Source organism: Lipotes vexillifer, unplaced genomic scaffold, assembly GCF_000442215.2.
Source record: "Lipotes vexillifer unplaced genomic scaffold, Lipotes_vexillifer_v1.1 scaffold1044, whole genome shotgun sequence".
Lineage (NCBI taxonomy): Eukaryota > Metazoa > Chordata > Mammalia > Artiodactyla > Lipotidae > Lipotes > Lipotes vexillifer.
In genome coordinates, this window is record NW_006779681.1 from 134,534 (window position 1) to 161,885 (window position 27,352).

Sequence of the window (27,352 nt, forward strand, 5' to 3'; positions counted from 1 at the left end):
ATGGCCGCTGAGCCTGCGCGTCCGGAGCCTATGCTCCGCAACGGGAGAGGCCACAGAAGTGAGAGGCCCCCGAAACCCAAAAAAAAAAAAAAAAAAAACTAAATGGTTCAGATGCACAAAATTTGGACATGCTACAGAATATCAAGTAAAAATTTAAATGCATAAAAAGGCTAAACTAAAAATTACTGTTGTCGGGGAGGAGGAAATTTCCCCCTCTACCCCCCTTAAGTTCTGTGGCTGGACTAATAATAAAATTGACACAAGACAGATTAACAGGAGAAAAAGAAATTTTAATTCATGCGCATGGAGGTCCCATAGGAATGGGACCTAAGAAGTGGCCACAGCAGGCAGCTTTTATACTTTTTAGATAGTTTGTGAAGAACTGGCAGGATGAAGAAGCTTAGGTTTTCGGTGCCCAATTAGTGAAGAATGTAAACAGCATTTGGGCTTGGGGTAGTAAATTAAAGAAGTTAACAACGTTTGTTTATATAGGCTTCTTGGCTGAATTCCCTATCACTTGGCTATAAGGGTGTCCTCCTAAAGCTCCAGATGCAGGGAGTGCACCTTACACATGAGAGATTTCCTGCTTTCAGGGGACAGCAAGGAGGGTCAGAGTGTCCTTCTTGCATTGGCTGTTTCTTAAATGACTAATTCAAAATAATCAATATACCATTGTGGCATATTTTGGGGTGGCCTGCCCTGAGTCTCGATGGCATGCAGTTGTGACAAGCAACTTGGACTGCATGAACACAGCTTTCATTCTCACCGTGCAGCAGAGCACTGTGGTGATCCCTCCCTGCCTGTGGAAGCCTATGGGTGATTTCTTCCTGCCCTGTGTCTTTCTCAGGTTCACCTACCTGTAAGGCCTAAGTACTGAGCTGTCCTCAAGCCTTTGTGGTTAAGAGATTGTTGCTCCCAGCCAGGAGCTCTTGGAGTAAATGCTCTGAGAACAGCTGGGGCTGATGTCCACAGTCTATGCCCAGAAGTCCTTGACTGGGCACTGAGCCTGAGCACTCTCTCAGGCTGTGAACAGTTCACTGGCTCTGTCCATTCTTAGCTCAGGCCTAGTTCTCAGAGCCTTGGATAGAGGCTGTACCCCTGATAGAGTTCTCTGGGAGAGAGGCAGCTTGGAAATGCTCTCAAGGCAAGTATGTCAGTAGCCTGATACTGAGGGAGGATAAACTCTAGGATTCAAACGTGAGCACTAAAGCACAGGGTCTGTATTATTGGGGAAGACAGCCTCTTCATTCATTAGCTCCTGAGATCTGCACAGGTGGAAGAGCAATGGGAATTCAAGGTGTTAAAAACAAGACAATAGGCCCAAAATGGAGTCACTTATGCTAAGCTCCACATCACCAAAGAGAACTATTTACTGTTTTGGCTCTCCCAGAAATGGAATCTTAGACCAGTCACTCAGGAGTTACCTAATCAGCACTATTTAGGGTAATCTCCTGATAGACCCCTGCCATTCCCTGAAGGAAAGTAATATTGCAATAACCAATCTACCTTTTTTTTTTGTTTGTTTTGGCCTCACTGCGCACAGCATTCGGGATCTTATTTCCCTGACCAGGGATTGAACCCCTCCCCCTGCAGTGGAAGCGCAGAGTCCTAACCACTGGACTGCCAGGGAATTCCCCCAATCTACTTTTTTGCTAGTATAGTTTCCTTGTTCCCACTCCCTTCTTCCTATAAAAGCCTTTCATTTTGTGCAGCTCCTGGGAGCTTATTTCTTTCTGCTGAGTTGGATGCTGCCTGATCATGATTGAATACAACCAAAAAGATCTTTAAAATATACTTTGTTGAATTTTATTTTTTAACAAAGGAAACGTAGAATAATAGGTTAAGCATCCTTGTTGCAGAGGTGGTTAATCAGTTTTGGATAGAAGATTTACTTTTAAATAGCTTTAAAAGAAAACCATTTTTTATCGATGAAGCAGGTACGTTTTGGTTATCTAGAAATTTCACTATGGATTAGCAGGTTTTTCCTTAATACTAGATAACAGAGATGTTAGAGTTTATTCTGTTCATCAAACCTTCAACCCTCAGCTGAGATCGAGTTGGGTAGAGGTGACAGCCTGCCTGTTCAGTGTGAAGAATAAGTAGCTGCCAGTCACTGTTGCCTATGTTATTAAGGTGGCGAGTAATTTCTTTTTTGGTTGATGCATCTGTCTGTCTGTGCTTGGAGCAGAAACTAGCTTGGTGGAGAACTCAGCTTCTGGAAGCCCAAGCTGCAGGAGGCAGGTATTCCTTTTTTGCACGAATGCATGGAGGGAAAGGCAGTCAGCAGCTGCTTGATTGTCTTCTCAGTTCTGCTGCCCACCTCTGTTCTCCTGTTTGATGGCTCTTCCTTATGACATTCTTAAGACTTTCACATTCCTTCTACAAAGAACCTGCAGACATGAGATGGAGACATTTTGTGCAAAGTGGTTGGCTATTGTGGTGTGATATTTATGCCTGCCATTTTAACCTATAGACTCAGAAGTGGATAACTCCTTAGTCATTCCTTAAGCTGTCTTCTTTCTTCCCTTCCTCCCTTTGTACAGAGACATTTATTGAGGACCTCCTATGTACCAGGCAGTGTCGTAGGCCATGGGGATATAGCAGTAAATAAAAGTCCCTTCCACATGGAGTTTATGTTCTAGTGGAGGAGACAGAAAAATGTGTAATAATTTCAGGTAGTAATGATCTTACAAAGAAGAATAAAGCAGGTATTTCTTAATATGAAGGTAGCATTTCAAAGTGTGAGCATTGGAAGGGACCTTCCAGCATGCAGTCCAGTTGGCTTAAAGGACAGGTGTGTTCTGATTCTGCCTGGAGTATTTCCCGTTCTTCAAGGGAAATGAGTGTACCTATATGTTCTTGCAGCATTGAACCATTTTGGGCTTAAAAGGTTTCACTCTGCCAATTTATTCTTTATTCCTGACAACACATTAGTTGCTGTCCAGAAATACAGCTCATTATCACCTGGGTTTTATGGGTGTCCCTCCCCAAATAATTTTAATCTTTGGGAAGGGCTGAAAATTTAGTCCTTTTAGTCATTAGTTGTAATTGTGTAACTGTAGCTCTAAAGTTGTCTTTCCTACCCAAATGGTGGCATCCATTATTCTAGGTTTTGTAGATAAAGGTTGATGAATTTGATTAAAATTCAATGAGTTTAAAAAAACACTCATTGAGCTTTTACCAGCTTCTAGGCCAGGAGCACTCAAGGTAAAGAAAGATGAATAGGGCAGTCCTTACTTTTTTTTTTTTTTTTGTGGTACGCGGGCCTCTCACTGCTGTGGCCTCTCCCGTTGCGGAGCACAGGCTCTGGACGCGCAGGCTCAGCGGCCATGGCTCACGGGCCCAGCCGCTCCGTGGCATGTGGGATCTTCCCGGACTGGGGCACAAACCCGTGTCCCCTGCATCAGCAGGCGGATTTTCAACCACTGCGCCACCAGGGAAGCCCAGTCCTTACTTTTGATGAGCTTGAAATCTAAATTAGATTATGTTAAGATTATGCCCTCTGGACATGACTACAAAGTGCAAAAATTAGTGGGAAGAAGGACACATGATATGCTGTGGGAACTTTATTGAAAGAGGAAACTGGTGAGCAGGGTGGGGTATTAGTTTCCTGGAGCTGTTCTAACAAATTGCCACAAACCTGGTGGCTTAAAACAACAGGAAATTATTCTCTCACAGTTTTTGGAGGCTGGAAGCCTGAAATCAAAGTATTGGCAGGACCATACTCCTTTCAGAGGCTCTAGGGGCGAATCCATGCCAGGCCCCTTTCCAGCTTCTGGTGACATCTTGGCATCCCTTGGCTTGTGGCCACATCACTCTCTCTCTCACTCTTTCTTTCTGGTCTTTCTTCACATTGTCTTCTCCTTTGTTTCTGCATCAGATCTCCCTCTGCCTCTCTCTTATAAGAATACATGTGATTCCATTTAGGGCCCAACTGGATAATCAGAATAAACACCTCTGTTCAAGATCCTTAACTTAATTAACACACCTTTTGCTATATAAGGTAATATTTACTCTTTTGCCATATAATGTAATATTCACAGATTTCTAGGAAGTCAATTTATTTTGGGGAGGGGTGTTTTTTTTTTTTTCCTGTTTACTGTAGGTGGAAATCAGGGAAGACGTTCTTTGAGGAGTCTTAGTGCTCCTAAGATGGGACCTGAAGGATGAGCAAGGAGGAAAAAAGGCTGGGAACAAAGCTGGAGAAGAGAACAGGGTGGGAGGTAATCAGGGCCAATGAGTAGCTGTGCTTGGTTGGAGCATGTGGTTTGTGCTGGGTGTAGTGGACGGGTCTTGGAGGACCTGAGGTGAGAGGCCATTTGTCATTAGTTCACTAGGCAAAAATGAGTGGATGAGGCGTGTAATCAGAGCTGTGCTTTATGAAGATTAATTTGGGAGTGTGTGGGGAATAAGTTAGAGAAGGGAGGAATTAGTGGAGAAATCAATTGGGAGGCCAGTGTAGTAGAGAAGGGTTGACATGCAAACTTTAGCAAGCATACTAGGGGTGAGAGTGGGAATAAAGAGAAACCCTGGAGTGTTAGGATCACACAGTTTGAGGACAGATGGGGTGTAGGGAGGGGGATTTGGAGGTGGTGATGAGGTCACTGTTCCCTGTGGAGCACATCTCAGGTAGATTAGATTCTGATAGAAACAGGAGGAAGAGCTAGTGTGGGTGGTAGAGGAGGTGGTTCGTTTTGGACCTGTTGAGTTTTGAGGTGCTGGTTGGACATAGAGGTGTCTTGTTGACGGGTTGAAATGTAGTGCTGTAGCTTGGGAGAGAGGATATATCTAGTGTTACGGAAGGTAGGTCCATAGAAGAGAGACTGATGGTACTAAGGGTGCAGTACACTGCACTACAGAAATACAAGCTTAGGGAACACTGGCATTTAGGAAGTGTGGGGAAGAAGAACAGAAGTGTGAGGAGAGGAAGAAAATAAGACTGTTTCAGTTATAAATGAAAGAAGCTTCTCAAACTTGATTAAAAGGGAAAAAGGGCTCTATTAGCTCATGTAATTTAAAGACCAAGGAGGTTCTAGCTTCAGGCCTAGTTTAATATAGTGCCTCAATGTCATCAAGCCCCAGTCTCCCTCCATCTCTTGGCTCTCCTTCACGTTGGCTTCATTTCTAGGTTTCACATGGTTACAGTATTTTCCAGCAGGTGGAAGTTCCCATTGACAAGGTTATGCCTTCTTCTTCGGGGCTCCAGAAGAAGTACAAGGAATTGCTATGATTGGGTCATGTGTTTACCTCTGACCCAGTGGTCTAGGGAGCACAGTGCTCTAATTAGTTATAAATTACCTGCTTACACTGGGTGGGGGTGGAGAGAGGATTACCCCAAAACAAAATTAAAGAACTGTTATCACAAAAGGGAGAACCAAAGCTGGGTATTAAAACACTACATGTGCAGTATACCAGGATTGATCCAAGCCCAGCAGTATCACCAAAGATCCAGTCTGAGAGGCAATAGATTGATAACTGACACATATATCAACTGTTTTCAAGCTTTATGTAGTTAAAACCCCATATAGACATAATTTTGCATTCTGCCTTTTTCGTGTTGCTGCATGGTGTTTATAGTTGTATTGTTAATAGCTGCACAGAAAGTTGGTTTACCATAATTTACCTAGTAATTTTCCTTGGTTAGGGACATAAAACCTGTTTCTGCTTTTTTATCAATGCAGTGATGCCATGTTCATTTCTCAGTGGTCCCCAGGCTCAGCCTCTCTGGTTTCTTCATCTATTTCTATTACAGTCTTGTTCCTTTTGTATCTCCTTACTGTTTTAACCTTTGTACTGGACATATTTGCCCCTAGGTAAGGTCTGACCAACGCTAAGTAGAGCAGTACCATACCTGTGTTAATACAACCTAAGGGTTTTTTTTTTTCGGTACGCGGCCCTCTCACTGCTGTGGCCTCTCCTGTTGCGGAGCACGGGCTCCGGACGCGCAGGCTCAGCGGCCATGGCTCACGGGCCTAGCCGCTCCGCGGCATGTGGGATCCTCCCAGACCAGGGCACGAACCCGTGTCCCCTGCATCGGCAGGCGGACTCTCAACCACTGCACCACCAGGGAAGCCCAGGTTTGTTTGTTTTTTTTAAAAAAAAGTTCAACTGAGTAAAATTTGAAGATATTATTGGCTTTATTCAATGATCATGAATCAGGCAGCATCCAGTGTAGCAGACAGAAATGCGCTCCCAGAGCAGTACAGAATGAAAGACTTTTATAGGCAGGAGAGAGTGGGAACAAGGGACTTAACACTAGGCAAAAAAGTAGATTAGTTACTGCAAAGTTACTTTTCTTTAGGAGATGGCAGGGATCTGTCAGGCACATTACCCAAAATAGTGCTGATTAGGTAACGCCTGACCGACTGGTTTAAGATTCCATTTCTAGGAGAGCCAAAGCTGTAGGTTGTCTCGGTTTGGTGATGGGAACTTAACATAAATGACTCCATTTGGGGCCTGTTGTCTTGTTTTGAACCGATTGGATCAGTTTTTGTTTTTGTTATTCAAACTAATTTGTGATTGCCAAACAAAGTCCTTAAGTCTTCAGGTGTATATGTTACTGTTAAGCTATATCTCCCTCAATTTGTGCTTCTGAACTGGTGGTTGAAGTCTTCTGTTAATTGCTGTCTAATTTTATATTTGTATAATTGGCCCGTCTTTCTAGCACATTGATATTTTTAAGTGTTTGTCTATCTTTCTGAGCTTTGTGTCGCCTGCATGTTTTATCAGTCTGCCATCAGTGGTTTCACCTAAGTCATTGATGACAGAGGTGACTAGGAAGCAAAACAGGACTTGGGTGTGCAGTGTGATTACAGCTATTATCCCCCCAAAAAACATGTATACGTAGAAAAAGACTAGCATGAAATACATCAGAACGTTAATTATTTTGGATAATTTGGAGGTTCTAAAGATGCATATCCCAGTTATCTTTAAGGAATATGTATTACTTTAAGAAAAATGTTTATCAAGACCAGATAAGGGTTGAAGCGGTATGCATTCCCTAGTGCCTTCAAATTTATTGATAATAAATTTCAGCCATTGGTAAGTGCTATAAAGAAAAGAAAGCATTCTAAGGAGATAGAGAATGATGGAGGTGGAGTTGAGCCATTCTTTTATAAGGAGGGTGGTCAGAAAAGCCCTCGTTGAGGAGGGACTATCTGAATGGAGACTGAGTGAGGTGGCTGATTGAGCAGTGAGAACATTCCAGAGTCAGGGTGAAGGCTCTGAGTCAGGAGTTAGCTCAGTGTATTGAGAGACAGCAGAAAGGCCACTGTGGCTGTGGGTCCATCCTCCCTGGAGATCACTGGTGCAGGGAAGGGCTAGGAGAGGTAGGTTGGGATCTGGTAAGTTAAGCTAAGATAGTGAGAGTTCATTAAAGGGGTTTTAAATGGGGGAGACGCATGCACTGGTAGGTATTTTAGGAAGATCATTGGCTATTTGTGAGGAGAGTGGAGGGTGGAAGGAGCAATTAGGAGACTTGCAGGTGAGAGATAATGGGGGCTGGGATGAGCCCAGTGACCGAGGAGATAGAAAGGATATGTTCAATATATATTTTGGCTGTAGAACCAACAGAACTTTAATTGCTTTTCAGTTGCAGATAATAGATCATGCAGATTATGCAATTCATTGGCTTAAGCCATTCTTGGTCCTCACTCCACTGTGGCTTTCAGGTGTTGGCATCATCTGAAGACTCCCATGAAGATGCAGGCTAGTGCCGGTAGCACCTGGGGCTCTGCCTCTCCACCTGTTCCCCTTTTTCTCAGGCTGGTGGGGGGAAGAGAGCTCAAGTGTCTCTCCCCACAGTCATCTAACTGATTCTAGAGTTCTAATTTGATTATACTATCTTAGGCCAAGTGCCTACTCCAGAACAGTCATGTTCCCCATTGGGTTATGCTGGGGTTAAATGCCTGTTCATGAACGTGTCGCTGTGGAAAAGAGCATGGGATTAAAATGATTATTTTGCACAGGCTACTACACACCATGCAAGGGGAGTAGAATGGATTTTAGGAGGGAGTCAGCTGCAGTGTCCAGTACCTGGGGAAAGATGAGGAGAGAGGAATTAAGCATGACTCCCGGGTTTCTGGCTTAGGCAGGATATAGATTGTGGCACCATCAGCTGGCTAGCTAGGCACTTGAGGATCAACAGTTTCGTGGGTAATGTCAGCAGTTCTGTTCAGATATGTTTGAGATGCCTGTGAGAACTTTCTAGTGGAGATGTCAGTAAGTAGTTGGAAATATAGCAGTTGGGTCTGGCGCTGGAGGAGAGGTTGGGGTTGGTGATACAATCATCAGAATTGTTGGCGTGGTATTGGTAATTAAAGGCAAGGGGCTGGATGGTAATACTGAAGGGAGAGAGTGTAGTGGGTCCAGAATTGAGCCCAGAGCCAGATCAACATTTAGAGGACAGGTAGAGGGAAAATAGCACAGGAGACTGAGAGCAGCCAGTCAGGTAGAATGAGAACCTGGAAAGTATGTATCGTGGAAGCTGAGAGAATATTGAAGTGGTCGGCTAGATCTAATATTGCCAATAGGTGAAGAAGACCTGCATAAGATGAAGACTGGAATGTCCATTTGATTTGGCATCTTTGAAGTTGTTTTATTTACTTCATGTGTTAGAAATTTTAGACTCATTTTAGTCCCCAGAGCCTGGGACATCACACTTGAGGGCACATTGGTTTTTCTCTGCTGAGGTACTGGATATCTGAAAGTCATATGCAGTTGAGCTGACCAGGCACTCTTTTTTTTAACCTTTGTATTAAAGGAACTTTTCAAAGACAAAAGAGAATAGTTTAATCAATTTCTTTGTACCCATTGTACAGAAGGGGTGCGATAAACACACTTTTCCTTTTAATGATTGGTTTTCAAAAGATGATCTGGTGTCCCAGCAACCTTCAAAGGTGGTCTCTGTGGCTTTGCACAGTTATCATTATGAACTCAGATTTTCATATTTTTGTGTTTAAATCACTTTTGGTTTATTATTTATTTTAATGCTCAAATTGTCTCATCTTTGATCATTAGGAGTATTATATTTCTTAAATGGCTTTCTCATTTTCCTATTTCACCTTTTCCCAGGGATCTTAGTGGTTTATCAAAAACTATTTTGCATTGTTGCTCTCATAATTTCTTCTACAACTAATATGGAAATTTTGGGATGAGAACACTGTTAATTTCTTGTTCCTCAGTATATTTGATTGGCACTTGTTTCTATGACTGTTGGCTATGAATCAGGAATAGTGACACTAAAATAAAGTGACACTATACTATTCCAATACTGTAAACAGCTCAGGGTGCTTGCCTACCCACAGGGTCAGGGGGAGCTTGAGGCATGAGATACTGGGGACATTAGCTCTCATGTCCACTTACCTTGTCTAGTAATCTTTGTAGTAAGAACTGTTGGAGATGCATGACACTGAGGCGGGTACTGGATGTTGGTTTATAGTTTAGGGGTTCATCAGATGTGGAATCCAGCAGCTGGTCCTGGTTTCATTTTCTGGCTGAGGTCTAGGGAGTACACTTGAGCCCAATTTTGAGATTGCAAATATATTTTTCTTTCCCATCTTATTAGATCTTTTGGTAATATTTGATAAACTTTCTTCTTTGCAAGAGCCTTATTCTAATAAAGAGGAAACTTTAAAAAAATTACTTTCTCCCCCAGGATGGACTCATTTTTTCTTAAATACTAATAGAGATGCCTGACTAGGTAACTGATGATAAGAGGACCTATTGGACTCCAGCAGGGCTTCTAATTTTTGGTGTCTTGCTTTGACTCTGGAGGACAGTGGAAAACAAGTGGCATCATTAGAACAGAACTGTGGGCAGAGCCTCCCAGGAGACAGAGGTGATTTTTCCAGCTCTGGTAGTCTCTATCCTGAATTAAGTAATGTCTTTTGATGATGATTGGTACTAGGTTAGAGTTGTATGCTTGTTCTTTTAGTAAACAAATACATTTACTCCAGAGGGAGGCTTTAATGGGGGGAGGTAGGAGAGTGTTGGGAGAAAGAACAAACAGGAATTATCCTATGTCATCCAAACTCTTGGTTTAATGTATGAGAGAGCAGTTTTGAGGAGGTTGGGACCTAATCCAGCAGTGTCTGTCTGAATTAGAAAACCTTGTATTCAAGCAGGCTGCGTCTTCCTTTTCTGAACTCCTTCTCAGACATACCTCTATCACAAATCCTGTGCTTCTTTGAGTCCCCTCTATCACTTATGTATTTGGCCACAAATGACAGAAAACCCAGAATATCACTAGCTTACCAAGATAGAAGATAGAAGTGCCCTTCTTTCGCATGTAATGAGCAGTCCAGGACCCATACCACTTTTGTCGTGCTACATAGTTGTCCTCGATGGTCTCCTCCTTTTATCTTGTTGCTTAGTCATTGGTAATAGGTGGCTTTCACATCATGGGTCAAGATGGTTGCCGGAGCTCCAACTAGCCTTTCCACATTCCAGTCAGCATGAAGGAAAAATAGTAGAATTGCACACAGTGCTTCTGCTAACATCTCATTGACCAGAACTGGAAAATGTAGTCTTGGTTCTATAAGCCCAGCTAAAAATCAGGGTTTCTGTTCTAAGAAAGAAGAGGAGATGAACAGTGGGACAATGGGTTGCAACCCTATAATGCCTCATATAGTGCTTTTAAGAGCGTGGAAAATGTTGAATTGCTGTTGTCGCTCGGCTATCTGCCAATCTAGTAAACCCCGGGTCCTCTCTGAATGATTGGCTGTGGCTGCTTCGGCAGATGTGGTGAGACTTACTGTCTTCTCTGTAGGCACCATGCCAGATGTAGGGGGTACTGTGGTGAGGAAGTCAACATTTCCCCCTTGCCCCCACCCAGATTGTGGTCTACAGGAGGAGACCATACAGTGTGGGGTGCATTCTTAAGGGAGGATGGGGGCCACTGGGACACATGGCAGAAGGTTTGGAGAGAAAGGTATCTCTTAGCTGAGATCTGAAGTAAATAATAGTTGGCCAGAAGAGAGATGAGTTTCTGAAGAGGGTGATTTGCAGAGACTGTTCTAGGTAGGAACAGAATGAGCAAAAGGCCTAAGGTAAGAAAGTACAGCCTGTTCTAGGAACTGACTGTAGTTCAGAATGGCTGAGAGAGACGAGGCTGGAAGGGTATACAAGACCATGATCCCAAAGGGGCTTGTAGACCATTAAAAAAAATGTTTAGATCTGTCCTGTAGTTTAGTCTATCCTTTAGACTGCTGGAGGTGGAAAAATCACCTCAGTTTAGCCCAGAGAGCTCCAGGAGGAGTATTGCACAGGGAGTTGACGTGGTCAGATTTTCTTTTTGGAAGGTCCTTCTTGGTGCAGTGTGAAGAGTAGAGAGGAGGTAGGAATAGACTAAGGCCAGAGATGAGGTGGCTGGTTGGGCTGTCACAGTTATCCAGGGGGGACAATGTTGGCTTGAGTTAAGGGCGGTCTAGAGGCAAGGGGAATGAATAGATGGAGCTAAAAGCTGTTTTGGAGGTAGTGATCCCAGACCTGGTGATAGGAGCCAAGGCAGGAAGCACCAAGGATGATGGCCACCTTTCTCACTTGCCAATTCAGGGGAAAGGGAATGAATCTGGTTTTGAACACACAGAAAATTTTAGGTGTCTTTGGGACATCCAAGGTGGGGACATCCAGTATGTTTGGATGTGTGGGTCTGAAGCTCAAGAAGAGGCAGTTAGAGGCATCAGATTGAATGAGATTACTCAGGGAGAGTGGGCAGTAGAACAGGAGTGCCCAGCACAGAACCTCGTGGAGTCCCTCAATTAAGGGACAGGCTGAAGAAGAGGAAGCTGCCAAGGAGCTGGCTAAAGAAGGCCTGGCTAGAGAGGCAGGTGGGAAACCAGGAGGATGTGCTGCTTGAAAGCCAAAGGAAGAGTGTTTCTCGATAATAACGTCAAAAGCCGCTGCAAGGCTGTGCCGGTGGTGGAGGACTGGGAATGCCCCGGAATGAAGGTGGCTTGGTGTGGCTTGAGGAATGAAGGTCGATTGAGGGAGGAATGAAAGCCCGTCAAGGGTGAAGGTCAGTCAAGGGAGGGGGATGGGGTGTTCAAAGCTCTTCCCAAAGGTTCATCTGTGAAGTGGGGAAGAGGATGCTTTCCTTGGATGAGCCTGTTTGAATGGTGTAAATGAGGGCCAGGGGTGAGGGGGAGGCGGGAGGACAGAGGGGAGGGAGGGGAGATCAGTGGAGCAAGGTCTCCGAGGAGGGGGAGGAAAGGGGATGGCAGCACGTGGGAGGCTCCCAGTGCTGGTGTCCTGGGAACAGTTGTCCTCCCACAGGAGCCCTATCTAGGCCCAAGACTGGCAGTGGTGTGTTCTCTGCAAAGACCCCTGTGGCTCATTGTAAATAGTATTGTCTGTGGGTGAAACGGTTCAGAGCCAGTAAGGTTTCAAAAAGCTGAACCTCCCGCATGTGTGTCTTTCTGTGTCCTCTGGAGAGCTCTTTGGTGTGGAGGTACTTTAAGGAAGCAGTCCATCTTGAGTAGTTGAATGCATTTTCTGTGGATCACATTACTGATATGAGGCTTTTGAAGGCAGGATATGGCCATGCCAGGGATGATTCTAAACTTTCAGAGCCAGGCTCTTCCCCTTTGATCCTTTGTTCAGACAATTGAACTTGTCAAATGAGGATAGCATTAGAAAAAGCTAGAAATATTTTCTTTGCTGTTCCAAACACCACACACACACACACACACACACACACACACGCACACTTTTTTCCCCCCAACAGGAACTCAGATGAAAGTCTACTTGGCTTTTTCAGTAAGAAGGACACATAGGTCCCTTACACTCATATTAAGGATAAACCTGTCTGGTAATTTCTTTCCTTACAAGTGGGGGAGTCGATTTTCCTGGCAACTGGCCACAGGGCTTGTTTAAGAAGATGGCAGGGCTTCCCTGGTGGCGCAGTGCTTGAGAGTCCGCCTGCCGATGCAGGAGACGCGGGTTCGTGCCCCGTTTCGGGAGGATCCCACATGCCGCGGAGCGGCTGGGCCCGTGAGCCATGGCCACTGAGCCTGCGCGTCCGGAGCCTGTGCTCCGCAAATGGGAGAGGCCACAGCAGTGAGAGGCCCGCATAACGCAAGAAAAAAACAAACAAACAAACAAAAAAACTGTATTTATTTATGTATAAAATAGATAAACAACAAGGTCCTACTGTGTAGCACAGGGAACTGTATTCAATAATAAACCATAATGGAAAAGAATATGAAAAAAATATATGTATATAACTGAATCACTTTACTGTACAACAGAAACTAATACAACATTGTAAGTCAACTATACTTCAGTTAAAAAAAACCCCACTTTATTACACACATTAGTTTTTACAGGTGTCTCTCCTATTAACTCTCAGTTCCTTGAAGATGAGGCTGCTTTTTACTTTTTTAATGCTTAAGTGAAGCGTTATTCATGGCACATATTCAAACCTCAGTAAATATCTGTTGAATGAATCTAGTCCAAGGTCTATTACTGTCAATGAGGAGATAGGTCCAGAAAAGTTATATGACTTACCCTGATCTAAAATGATTGGCTGAGCGGGGAACAGACATTCTAGATGTTGCTAGACTTTAAACTAGGGCCCTCAGTATTACACTGGGACTCCACCTCATCTGTTTGAAAAGAAAGCACCCAGGGCCCAAATTTATAGGTTGTTAACTTGGTTGAACAAAGTTTTAATATGAAATATTTGAGTGAATATATTTGATGAGAAAATAGTACTCCTTTCAGGTTGAGAGACAAAAGTGGGACAAATAATTTTAAAATGATGTATTTTTGTCTCACCTTCTTTCCTACTCTCTGCCCCTTCTACCTGGTTGACCAGTTAGCATTATATTTTCCAAGTATTCAGAATCCCTAAGTACATACCAGCTGAAGACAAGTTAAGTGTTACCCCATTCTTCTTGCTGACAGAAGAAAAAATGTCTTAGATTAAGAATTTACTATAAGTACTTCATACTTAAATAATCAACAGTAGGTTAAAAAAAAAAAAAAAAAAGAAGATGGCAGGCATGATACTTAGTGGAAAGGTTAGGCTCAGCCTGAATGATTTTCCTCCAGGACAAGGTTTGTAATTTGCATCCAAAGCAGTACAAAAAATAGTTTGTGTAAGTTGTGAAGTCACTCATTAAATGAAACTTATGAGTTTTAATGCAGCTTAGTATTCTCTAAACTGCTTGGGTTCTCTCTAGGGTTTTCTAAGTAGATTATAACAGTGAAAATGGGTCCTACGGATGCTGTTCCAGACCAAGCCAGGTCCCTTCTCAGGCCAGGAAGCCAGACCTTGACCACAGGGACCTCCCCTCTCCCCACCATCACTGCACCTTCTGGCCCTGCCTCGCTGCCTTCTCTTGCTTGTGTTGAAGGAAGCCCTCTGTGCTGTTTTGAGCCCTAGTTCATTGGTGTCTGGGCAGCTGTAGCAGGTTGAGGAACCCTGGTAGGCTGGTAAGGGAAGCCTTTCAGGCATGAGTTTCTCTAAGAATGTTGACAGGTCTTAACCTGAGCCCTTGGTACCCAAGACTCTCCATGTGTCCCTCACCTGAAGTGCTTCTGCCTTTCCCTATAGAGTCTTAGTGAACCAGAAGGAAGGAGGCCTTAGAGATAACTTTTTTTTTTCCTTTTAAAGCAATGCTCTTGTTTCCTGTTTACAGCAGCACCACAACCCCCTTGAGAAATGGCTGCTGGACTGTGGGAGGATGGGCGGTGACTGAGAGAGAATCTGAGAGACAAGGGTCTGCCCTATTCAGCCTCTGATCTGGGCCCTTGGGTTGAAAAGAAAGAAAGGAAGGAGGAGGGGATGCTTGGGAGCCGTGCTGAGACAGCTTGAAGCAGCAAGGCAGCCTTTCCCCGCCACTGTGTTCTGGCCCCAGAGCTACTGAGCTGAGTCCTCAGACCCACCAGTCAGCAGGGAGAGGGGATGAGAGTGGACACTAGTCTGGCCCTGCTGCAAGGGCCACACGAGCTGGAAATCCAAGTGGGTTCTGTCATATGCTCAGTGCAAACACACTTTGGTCCATGGTAGGTTAAGTAGAATTAATTAGCTCATTAGTCCAACAAATCTTTGGGCGCCTGCTACGTTCCAGGCACTGCTCAGTGCAGTGGGAATCAAGAAGACCACAGTCACTGACACACCACCGTGTCCAACATATATGTGATGCTTTTACCATGTGCCCCAGACTCACTCAGTTATATACCTGTGCTGATAGGTCCCTTATAAAGCATGCACAAGAAAGGAAAGCTGAATGAGCTAAATAGAAATAAGTCCTAATATTTCCTTCCGCAGCTCAGTGGACTGTGCGATACACATCCCACGTCAGGGAGCACTGCCATGTACTGCTGCCTCTGTCTTAGACCTCCACCTTTCATGGGAGTTTTGAGAAGTGGATCATTTTTGAGTTGGGGCCGCCTGTTTGATGAATGGAAAACAGGAAAGAGGAAGCAAGGCAGGCAGATGCTGAGCCACAGAATTGATTAGCCCAGGGCCCCAGCAAAGCCTAATAACCACCATTCTTTCACCGCTCTACCCTCCTTGGGAAGGGTGCCCAGGTTGCCTGGGGTAGGTGTTTAGGGTTCTTGGGCTCCTGTCCTGTGTGCCATGGTCAGCCTACTGGGGGTGTGGGTGTGGGTGCAGCAGGTGCCTGTTGCTGTTCAGTCCCTTTATAGTTTTAATAGACTTTCACTGATGTTGCATTTGATCATCCCAACAACCATCAGAGATGGCGGCGTGGGGGGGGGTCCTTTCCCCAGTGGTAAGACCAGAGACTGGAGGCCTGTGCTGAGTGTCATGAGCACCAGGGCTGGGATTTGACTGACTGGCTGCCGCTGCCGCCTCCTGCAGAAAGTCTTCTGTGGCGTCTGCCTGTCTCACCAGCGGAGCTGGAGGAGCAAACCAGTGAAGCGCTTGACATGTCTGACTCTTGGTCCTGCGTGTGCCACTTTCTCCTGGGTGAAAACCTGGGCTCCAGGTTTCTGCCTCCTTCTGGGCCCACTATGGAAGCTGCCGCCAGCATTCACCTCCTCACTTGGGCATGAGCAGCCCAAGTGGAAGGCCCTGCCCGTGCATGGGGAGGAGCCAGAATGCTGCAGGATTCCAGGTTCTCCAAGGTTTCTGTTCCTTGCCCTGCTTTCTCGACATCTCCACCTGGAGTGGAGTCCAGAGAGCTGGCCGATTTGCCCCACCCTGATCCATGTCTTCCCAGGCTGTGCTCTTTCCTCCCTCACAGGAATTTGCCCTTCTGCCTTTTTTGGCTCTGTTTCAGCTTGTGGGAGAGTGGCTGCCTGTGTAGGTGTTTGTCTCCTGCTCTGAGGAGACCTCCAGGTAAGGGCTCTGAGGATGCTTATTCAGGACCCTGGAGTGAGTTACTTGCTTACAGGCAGGTGACACCTGGAAAGTTAATCTCCTTCAGGCTTGTTTCTTTAGGGCGTTTACTTCATTTCTTAGTTGTTCATCCCAGGCCCCCTGATGTCTTGACAGTAACAACAGTCACAGCATCTTTTTAACATTTCTCTCTGTCCTTTTGCTACTTTCTGCTTCAGGATACCTCTCTTCACTGCACTTCCTCCTAGCAAGGAAGGAGAGGAGTCAGATATGGCGATATCTGGGCTAACGTTCGTAAAAGGGCCTGCAAAGTCCAGAGACTTAGTACCGAGCTGGAGCTCCCTGCCCCTCCCCTGCAGGGGCTCTGCCTGGGTTCCTTCCTGCCCTTCCTAGCCTGGGGAGCCAGCAGCCTTTGTGAGTTTCCTTGACAACAGGATGGATAAGTTAAAAATAAACTGTGCTAGGGCTTGTGTGTGTGCACGCACGCATGCCTGTGTCCTCTCTCCTGCTGTGCTCACCTCAGCCCCTGTGGCTTCTAGATACTCCTGGAGAACATCTGTGGGAAGCCTTGGTGGGGCTCTGGTACTTGCATTTTGAAGCCCCTTGGTTGAGGGGTCAGATCTAGATAATCCCACAGCATCGTTACCTCATATTCCTGATGGTAGATGATGGTAGCTGATGGGGAGAGGATGATAATGTTAACATGAAGAATGGAAAGCTGTTCCAAATGCCTCAGTCTTCACGCAGTCCCATCAGAGAGGGATAATCCCACATTATCCATGCATTTCAGAACCTTGTGGGGCAGTGGAATAGGCACAGCTCTGGGTGGGGGTTTGGTTAAATCTTTCTAGGGAACCCCTACCAGATAAGGAGGGTCCTTTCTGGGCTCCTTTTATTAGGTGAGGAAGCACAGTACAAGTCACTTGGGTGACTTGTCCAGAGCCACTGGCTAAGCGTGGCGGAGGAAGGAGCACTGACCCCCATCATCGGAAGTAGTGGCTTTTCCCCTCAGATCCTACGGATGAGGCCACCTCCATAAGTTATTTCTTTTTTTAAATTGAAGTATAGTTGATTTACAATGTTGTGTTAATTTCTGCTGTACAGCAAAGTGCCTCCATAAGTTCTTTACCAAAGCTTGCTGTCTCTGTATCAGCAGTTCTGCAGTAAAGCCTCTGTTTTGTGGTGTTATCACAGTTGTGAGTTAATTTAGAAACAGCTGTCTCTATGAGGGCAGGAGCAGCTTTACCACACCTGGAATTAATTCCTCTCTTCCTCCCACCATCCTTCCATATATTTGTAAGTATTTTATGTAAGTATCTGTGTGCCAGGCATGAGGATATCCTGAGAAAAAGGTGTTATAATCCTTGTCTTTAGGGACCTTATGGTCAGTTGGGGCAGAAGACAGTTATAAAATCTCCCACCAAGTCCCTGTTGTGGCCAGTGCTGAGCCGGAGGGAGAAGGTCTGATTGTAGGAAAGGGAAGGACTGAGGTGGGGCGTGGGGGTTAGAGAAGGCTGGAGGAACCGGTTAGTGACACAAAGTACTTAAATCTGGAACATATTAAAAAAAAACTCCTACAAATCAATAAAAAGGAAAGCAAGAAAACTCAGTAGAAAACTGGCCAATGACTTGACAGACACTTCACAGAAGACGATATCCAAATGGCCAAGAAACATGTGAAGGGATCCTCAGTTTCATATATTTATTAGTCATCAGGGAAATTCAAATTGTCCAATTTGAAGAAAGATATAACTGTCTTTTTGTTTGCACATGTATGTAATGAAATATTTGACCCTTTGGTGAAACATCCTTTTGCCATTTTCAGTTTACTTTATTCTGAATCTCTTAGTGAAGAATAAAATGGATTCCGAGATGCTTACATAAAAGGAAATCTAGTGGGATGAACACACTGAAGTCAGAGACCTGGTTAGTAGGAGATTTGGGGCCAGCCATCGAATTTCTCAGAGCCCCTCTTTCTTCATTTGTAAACAGGGATCTTTCCATCTTCCTTCCCTTCCTCCCAGAGCTGCTCAGATGTTCACAGGTGTGGGAGATGCTCTCAAAACTGTGAAGGGCTATTCAAATACTGTGTAGTATTGTTACTCTGATTCCAAGTGATTTGATTTCTCCTGCACCTCTTCTCACAGCAGCTATTCTAAATTCTCCTAAGAAATAAAAGCTCTGAGTAGAAGGATGGTCCCTAGGATGTAGAGCAGCCTGCTCCATGGTACTCTGGATGGAGAACCTGTTGTTGGCATGGCTCTGGTCCCTTCACACAGGCTGGGGAGCAGGGTGAGTTCCTGTGAGCATTTCCTTATGTGGCTGGGGTCTGGTGGCAACTCCGTGAGTGACATCAAAGTGTCTGCTGATGCCCAGGCCTGGTGGCTGGGAGAGGGCAGTGGTACACACCAGTCCTGGTGAAGCAGTGACTCGAGTTAGTGGTCCCATAGGGCTTCCACACTGAGTGGGGCTGGCCTCCTTATGGGGTGTTCTTGTGAAGTCTGGAAGTAACACCATGGACTTTGGGGAGCCCTGTTGCCGGGGGGCAATAGCCTGAACACCCAGCTTTCCCCGAGAGAGCCTGGCCTGTCTTGGTGGTTCTGAGCATCCATAGCTTGTGGCAGAGCAGGGGCTGCTCCCTGTGTGACTTAGGTGTTGATGGAGAGGGGTTCTCAAAGGTGGATGGGTCTTTTTGGATGTCTACACCCAGTATCCTATTCAGCGCTTGTGACCTTTTCCTCTTGTTTTTCTGCTATGTAGGAGTCGGAGGCAGAAGCAAAGGCAGATGGAGAGACTGCATCGGACAGTGAGAGCCGAGTGGAAGCTGTCACCCTACCAACCTCTGTAGACGATACCCCAGAGGTCCTCAACAGGGCCCTTTCCAACTTGTCTTCAAGGTAGCTTGGCTTAATGATGCAAGTGCTTGCTGGGGGCTTGCACTGTCTCCAAGTGTCATGGAAGACCCGAAGCCCTTAGAGAGCCCACAGTCTTGTAGCAGGAGCCCACATCTGTTAGAGTGTGAGGTGCAGGCCTGCCCGCTTTCATTGGCCACAGTCTCCCCTGCCTTTGCCTAGGGCTCCATTGAGTATCATCTAGTGCTTAACAGTGACTACGAGCGCTGCCTGGGTGGATCTGGCCTTGAAGGGTGCTCTAGGCTGTCTGGGAGGTGCTGTCTAAGGAGGAGGAACGAGTGGACATGGGGGTGGTCACTGACACAGCACGTGAAGATGAATGATCCTTGGGGTTTGTGACTAATGGGCAGGTTGCTTTACACTGAGGAGCCCAAGTTTCTAGTTAAGAGTTCAGTTTTCCCTCTCTCACACACATACATTGTGGACATTCCTTGAATTTTCCTATAAGAATTGAGAAACATCTCAACTTGGGTGAATTCAGGGTTAAAATTTTGGTCCCTTGAGATTCTGGTCCTTCCGATACCAGCTGTGTGGGCAGATTAAAAAGGCAAACTATAAGACCCCAAAACATTATCTAAGAGTGTTCCTGGGCATGCCTCCCACACATTTGTCCCTTTGAAAGGCTGTATTGTGCAGTGGTTAAGGGCATGGGTTCTGGAGCCAGACTCCCAGGATTCAAATCTCAGCTTAAACACTTCACAGGTATATGAACTGTGCATCCTTTTCTTCATCTGTTGTAAAAGCTAGTAGTGTTGAGGGTTGAATCAATTAATACATGTAAAGTCCTTATAGAAGTGCCAGGTACATACGTATGATAGCTATTATTACCACTGTGTTTGATACTGTTATCACCATAGCAATGCAGGGTCAGAGCAATGTAGGATTCTGCTGCAGGAAAAATATTCATAGTTTTTTCCTCAGATAGAGAAGCCCATAGAAGCCATCCAAGTAGATGCAGAAGTAGAGGGCATTGTTCCCTTGGGTCTTTTGCCTGATTCCTTCGTTAAGACACAAGCTAGGTGTGTTTTTCTGTGGACCTTGGAGGACTTGCTGAGTTTAGCGTGGATGATGTAATGGCTCTGGCGGCTCTGCTCCTCCCAGCATGTGGCTACTGGGCTACTGCCTCTGTCAAGGTGAAGGACATACTCCTGGAAAGGATTGACCTCAGGGCCCTCTCAACCCAGGAAGAACCATCCCCCTTGGGTTTGTGCCTCAGTTCTTTCTGGGCTCCTGACATGTTTTCTCCTTCCCCCCCCTCTAACTTAGATGGAAGAACTGGTGGGTGAGAGGCATCTTGACTTTGGCCATGATTGCATTTTTCTTCATCATCATTTACCTGGGACCAATGGTTTTAATGATGATTGTAAGTGCCATTTATATGCTGTTTTATAGTTTTGCCTTCACTTTTTCCTACAGGACTGGTCATTTTAAGTGCCAGGTGTTGGGTTGGTTCTGGGAATCACTTGGGGTCCAGGCTCTTCAGACCACATCTGCCTTAGAATAGCTGTGATTTCTCACCTTCCAGCAGCCAGCTGGAGGGCCATTTGTGTGTGAATTAAGGATCACTTTAAAATTTGATTTTATTACTTCAGCTCTTTGATCAGACTGGGACCCTGGCTACGATTCTGTGTGACTCTTGGTTTTGTTTCTTGTTTTCCTGGAGTCTCCCTCCTAGGTTTTAGGACTTTTTTGTTAAGAAATCCCAGTCCACAGTACTTTGCTGTTAGTCTTCCCACTGTCATGGACAGGGTCAAATGACTAACAGATGAGAGCTGAGCAGAGCAGTTGGGACTTTTCAAGTATGTATTTCTATTCAAAGTCAAGAATGGAAGATATTGCGTCCTGAGGTGGTGGGGGGGTGTTCTACAATAAAAAGTTAATTGAAGTTTCAGAAGCATATATTTATTGTGAGAAATTACATTTACTCTGTGTGACTTAATGGGCCTCACTACCCTGTGGGGTGGTGTGAGAGAGAAAGGAGAGCGGAATCACTGAAGGACCGACATTGTTCTTAAATACAGTGGTTTTTCTTGAAGGCCCATGACCTGTTGGTTTCTGTTTCCAAAGATCATAAGAATTGGGGAGTTGACAAGTGTTCTAATTCTTCTGTGTCCTGCAGGTGATGTGTGTTCAGATTAAGTGTTTCCATGAGATTATCACTATTGGCTACAATGTCTACCACTCCTATGACCTGCCCTGGTTCAGAACCCTCAGCTGGTAAGCTCTTTAGCCCCACAGAAACCCTTAACAGATTTGGACAAGTGTTTGTGGTAGGTATTTACAATCATGGTGGGAGGGAGACTGTGATGGCCATGGACCTTCACAGTGCCTTTGAGACCCAAGTATTGCATAGGCTGGACTGTATGGTTGGCCTGTGAGGAGCGTTTGGGTAGTTACCCAGAGTCTGGACTCTTCCTCGGAAGAAACCAGACCAGCTGCATCTGTGACTGTGTTTGCATCAGTATTTGAATTCCTTAGACTCTGCACAATGGCCCCCCTTTTCTAGATCAGTGCATTTTTCATGCTCTAGTATCTCAGCATCCCACAAGAATCATCTGGGAGTTGTCAGTGCTGGTGTTGCTATCTCTGGAACTTGACTTCCTCATCCTTAAAACAGATGGTTGAGACCTAGGCAGTGCTTTTCAAACTGTGGTTTTGGAGCCCTAGTTCCTCGGAGGCTCCTTGGGTGCCAGTGAGCAGGAGTGAGACTGAGTGCAGGGGATTGGGACTCCTCAGAGGAACTCTGCTTTCTCCTCCTAGGAAGGGGCTTGGCTTTTTTTTTTTTTTTTTTTTGCCCTGCCCCGCTAAATGTCTGTTAGGTCAATTTGGTTTAATGTATGGTCTGAGTTTAATGTTTCCTTGTTGATTTTCTATCTGGATGTTCCATCCATGGAGGTCCTCTATTATTGTTGCATTGTCATTAGTCCCTTCAGATTTGTTAGTATTTGCTTAATATACTTAAGTGCTACAATACTGGGTGAAAATGTATTTATGAACATTGTATATTCTTGATTAATTGACCCTTTATTGTTATATATAGACCATTTTGTCTCATTACAATTTTCGACTCAAAGATATTTTGTTTGATATAGGTGTAGCTAACTCTGATTTCCTTTGGTTTTCATTTTCATGAAATACCTTTTGCCACACCTTTACCTTGAGCCTATGTGTATCCTTAAAGCTGAAGCGGGCCTCTTATAGGCAGCATATAGTTGGGGCTTGGCTTTTTTTTTTTTTTTTTTTGGCCATGCCACGCTGCATGCAAGATCTTAGTTCCCTGACCAGGGATTGAACCTGGGCCCTCGGCAGTGAGAGCGCAGAGTCCTAACCGCTGGGCCACCAGGGAATTCCGGGCTTGGCTGTCTTGAAGCAAAAACAGGATCAAAACCTATAGTGCAGATGATGTCCGAGACCCCTTCCTGATCTGAAACTCGCTGCTGTACTGACCACACTCTTCTCAGCTGGTGACATGTGAGCAGAGTACTGTGTAGTCCTGAGAAGACTTCGGGCAAATACAGGTTCTTCTCACCCTGCTGTGCTGGGTCTCGGGCATTGATTTCATTACTTACCAGGCCAGAGAGTAGTGTTTTGGGCCCCGGCAACTTGGTTATGGCCAAGGGAGTTGATGTGCTCGGACTTGGCCTGGACACATCCTTCTGAGAGATGCTTCCTCGTCATCCAGCAGCACAAGCTGCCTCACAGTCTCCACAGGACCTGTGCTTGCCACCTGGGTTAAGATGTAGGTCTCTCTTGTGGGTCTTCTATAGCTGGAAAGCAATGTTATGAATTTTGTTAACATACTCAGGATGTCTGACCCCTGACTCTGGTCACTGTACAAAGGAAGTGTTTTTCACATAACAGAAAACAAGCCCAGTATGGGAGTTCTTGAACTTGCACAATTAAAAAAAAAAAAAATGGAAGAGAGAAGCTCTCCCCTCTCTTCGTCGTCTGGATCCTTGTTGAGTGTTTAGAGTAGGGCTGCTGGTTCCCATACTCAGAAACACCAGTGAGGCCGCAAAGGTATATGAGCCATGTCTTCTCCCTCCTCAGAGCTCCTTCCAGTAGAGGAGAGAGGTCATAAACAAATGAAGAGTTAGCGCTAGTGAAAGGTTTGTGTGTCAGAGCCAGGCATCAGAGAGGAAGACAGTCTGAAGCATAATTAATTGCTTAGTGGAAGGAGCAAATACTTTGTACTATAGAAATAAATGCAGGGGAGGCAGATATCATGTTAGGTCATGCAAGGTTTTTATGAAGAAAATGGTATTTGAGCAACGAGTGATAAACTGGGTAAGTGAAGAGGATATTCCAGGCAGGGAAAAGAAGGGAACCAAGCAGACAGTTGGCAAAGCCAGAGAAGTCCATTTTGATAGGTGTGCAAGGTTTGTGTCAGGAAGAGTGGACGTAAGGCTGCGGAGGCAGGATGAGGTGCCTTTCAGAGGGTTGTCTTACAGTTTGAGTGTTAAGTTAGACCTGGTAATGCTGCAGAAGGGGCAGAAATTTGAGTCCCAGGTTTATGATAAATGGAGAGTGAATGAAAGCCACAAATTTCTAGATAAACGTCTCACCTGTAGTGTCACCAGAGAACAGGGAATGGTGATCTGCTGGTCCCTGTGTGAGCTGCCCCCGGGGGTCTTGGGGGTCAGGTGGATCTTTGGTCCTCGAGGCTTTCTAACAGCCTCGCTTTAAAGGAGAGGCCACATGTGCTCCCCTTGGCAGTGACCTGTATTCTCTTACAGGTACTTTCTACTGTGTGTAAATTATTTCTTCTATGGCGAAACAGTGACAGATTACTTCTTCACTCTGGTCCAGAGAGAGGAACCTTTGCGGATTCTCAGTAAATACCACCGATTCATTTCCTTTACTCTCTATCTAACAGGTATGCGTCAAGCAGCTCACCAGTTGTGTATGTCTTGTTTTTGCATGTCTGCTGAGTTGGGGCATTTCTTGGTCAATGTAAGGTTTTGATGACATTAACTCTGACCACTTAGGGGAGCAGAGCTAAGGATTCTGCCTTACGTTAGCTGTAGCAGCTCTTTACTAAGAGAAATGAGACCAAGGGGCTTGTGTGGTTGTGGAGGCTGAGTTTGTGCCACCTGTCCTTGTGTTCCAGCCTCTGTTGGAGGACTGCATAGGATGGTCTTGTCCTGACTGTCCTCTTGGCAGAGATTCTGCAGCATGACTGAAACAAAAACCACCCAGGAACTTGTATATAAAAAGGGACATTGCATTGACATATACACTACTATATATAAAATAGATAACTAACAAGAACCTGCTGTATAGCACAGGGAACTCTATTCAGTACTCTGTAATGACCTATATGGGAATAGCATCTAAAAAAGAGTGTGTGTGTGTGTGTGTGTGTGTGTGTGTGTGTGTGTGTGTGTGTGTGTGTATATATATATATACACACACACACACACACATACATATATATATGTGTATAACTGGTTCACTTTGCTGTACAGCAGAAACTAACACACATTGTAAATCAACTATGCTCCAATAAAAATTAATTTAAAAAAAGGGACATTTCAGTTTATTAGAAATTTTATTGATTTGGGTTTAAAAAGACCTGTGACTTCAAAGGAGCCAGGAGCTTACTCTTTGAATCTCAGTTCGCTCTTCTGTAATCTAAAGCTAAAACAGGAGCATTACTGTGAGGATTTGATCAGATACATTGCAACTTGACAAACAGTAAAGTGCTCTGTCAATCTAAACTCAGTTAAGACTGTACAGTAATGCTAGTAATGCATTCTTCATAGTTACCCTCAAAGCCAGTTTGAGGCATATGAGAAATTTGTTCTGACTTAATAAGTTTCAGTCTTACCTGTTGTTCATCAGCTTGATGGCAATACTTGGCTCTGTGAATGACACCTGGCTATTAAAATATGAAGTCCACTTCCGAGAGGTCTGCTGTGTTGAGGATAGAGAGCATGCCTCAGAGCCTGGGAGCAGCCCCACAAAGGGAGGCCAGGGGTCTTGAATAGTGATGTGCTCTCTTCTGGGCAGGGCTGCTTTTGAGGGACCCAGCACACTTATGGGTAAAATCGCTTTTCTTCCTGGAGAGTTCGGTCATATGGGTCAGTAGGAGAGAGATGCAAGGATGGCCTTGGCCCCATACCAGGTGGATCCTCCTTCTGCCTGTTCTTTAGGACAGAGGTTTGCAAACTTTTTCTTAAAAGGTCCAGATAATAAATATTTTAGGCTTTGGGGGCTATAGGGTCTCTGTTGCATCTCCTCAGTTCTGCCATTGTAGCACAGAAGGAACCCTGGACAATATGTAAACAAATAGGTATGGTTGTGTTCTAATAAAAGTTTGTTTATAAAAACAGGCAGCTGGCCTGACTGTTGTCGGCCCCTGCTCTAGGATCAAAACATTTCTGTCTGGTGAACAATGTCCTAAGTTGAGTGTAGTCTGCAAGATTTTTAAATATTGCCTTCCTTTAATTGTCTTGAAGGAGTCATTTTTTCCTTCTGACTGCTTATCTGGTTTTATTCCCTTGGGCTATGAATTTGTGCCCTGGCTGGTTAACTGCTGCCAGAAAATTAGCAAAGGACTGCTTAACACAGCTAAAGGAAATGACTAGGACAAAGATAAATGCAGAATGTGATTCATTTTGCCCTTTCTCCTCCTCTTCCTCAAACTAGGATTCTGCATGTTTGTGCTGAGTCTGGTCAAGAAGCATTATCGACTGCAGTTCTACATGGTAAGGGAAATATGCGCGTCAGTGTCAAAATTCTTGGCATAAGTGAAATTCTGTGGGAACTCCACAGGCCTCTCATCCTTTCAGTGATAAATCAGAACCCTGGAATGCAGTCTGTTCTTATTCATCTGGAACCTAGAGGATGAAGGAGGCATCCCTAGTGAAGTTTGGTGGCTCTTTATCCACCTAGACCCAATCACTGTTATGTAATTTACACCCTAAGTAGTCTTTGCCCTCTGGACCTGAGGGTGGCCTTGAGGTAAGGCTCAAGGTGAAGCTTTAGGCATTGCCCATAGATATCCTGCCTGCTATATCACTCCCTCAACCTAAAAACATCCCCTCTCTGAGTGTTCTAAGCACTCAATAAATACTTACTAAGAAAATGAGAAGTACCCAGGCTTTTGGAGCATAGAAGGACTAACTAATGGGCCATATGGGCCCTCCTTTTGATGGCAGCTGTAGCTGGGGAACATAGTTCTTCCCAGAGGCCTGTTCTATACCTTTTTCACTTCCTGTAAGACAGGTACAGAAGCAGATATCTTTCCTACCTGTTTCTAAGCAATTTTCTATTTGGTATTAACGGTTATTTGAAGTTCCTTTCAAGCTAAACTGTTAGGTAAAGTTTATCCTTTATCTTCTTTTGCAGTTTGGCTGGACCCATGTAACATTACTGATTGTTGTAACCCAGTCACATCTTGTTATCCACAACCTGTTTGAAGGAATGATCTGGTGAGTGATGTTGTGTGTTGGGGGTTCCTTTTATTTTGTGGGTGTTTTCGTATAGGTGGGCTGAAAAACTGATGAACTGTCTAAGCCAGAGGTTCTCACCTGAGCTACATCAGAATCCCTTGCAGGCCTAGTTGCAACACAGGTTGCTGGGCACCCCCACTCCTGAGTTTCTGCTTCAGTAGCTATGGGGTGGGGCCTGAGAACTTGAATTTCTAGTACATTCCCAGGTGATGCTGATGCTGCTGGTTGGGACCTACACTTTGAGAACCACTGTTCTAGACTAACAGGTGGAGGGATATTTAAAGGATCAAAGGCAATGCAACTATATGGCAACAAATTTGAAAATCTAGAAGAAAAAATCATGATTTCCTGACAAGAGGTCACCGAGTAAAAATCACGAAGAAGAAAACTTGAATAGATCAGTAACTATAAAAGAACTTTGAAAATTGCATAAGAATCCACACCTGGAAAAAATGACCAATGATAGCAGCTGAGTTTTAGCCACCCCTTAATATTAAAGCTGATAAAAGCATAGGGAGGGAGAAACAAGAATGATAAACTGATTTCTTTTATGATTATAGATATACTATTCTAAATAAACTATTAGCGAATGGAATCTGGCAATGTGTCAAAAGAATGATATACTTAGTAGATTTTATTCCACAAATGCAATGGTTTCAGCAGGTAATCTATCA

At 44.8% G+C, this 27,352-nt stretch overlaps 1 protein-coding gene and 1 non-coding gene across 2 annotated transcripts in view; one reads left to right on the top strand and one right to left on the bottom strand.

The window, feature by feature from the left end:
• CDS2 (CDP-diacylglycerol synthase 2) overlaps window positions 1-27,352 on the top strand; it is a 66,208-nt gene that overhangs the window by 33,213 nt on the left and 5,643 nt on the right. Inside the window, exons 2-7 of the mRNA XM_007452863.1 lie at window positions 19,070-19,206; window positions 20,488-20,584; window positions 21,341-21,438; window positions 23,958-24,097; window positions 25,873-25,931; window positions 26,575-26,657. Of these exons, the coding sequence (XP_007452925.1) occupies window positions 19,070-19,206; window positions 20,488-20,584; window positions 21,341-21,438; window positions 23,958-24,097; window positions 25,873-25,931; window positions 26,575-26,657 (614 nt within the window). The remainder of the gene's footprint in view (window positions 1-19,069; window positions 19,207-20,487; window positions 20,585-21,340; window positions 21,439-23,957; window positions 24,098-25,872; window positions 25,932-26,574; window positions 26,658-27,352) is intronic.
• TRNAE-CUC (transfer RNA glutamic acid (anticodon CUC)) lies at window positions 22,495-22,567 on the bottom strand. The gene has a single exon. It is a non-coding gene; the product is annotated as a tRNA-Glu (tRNA).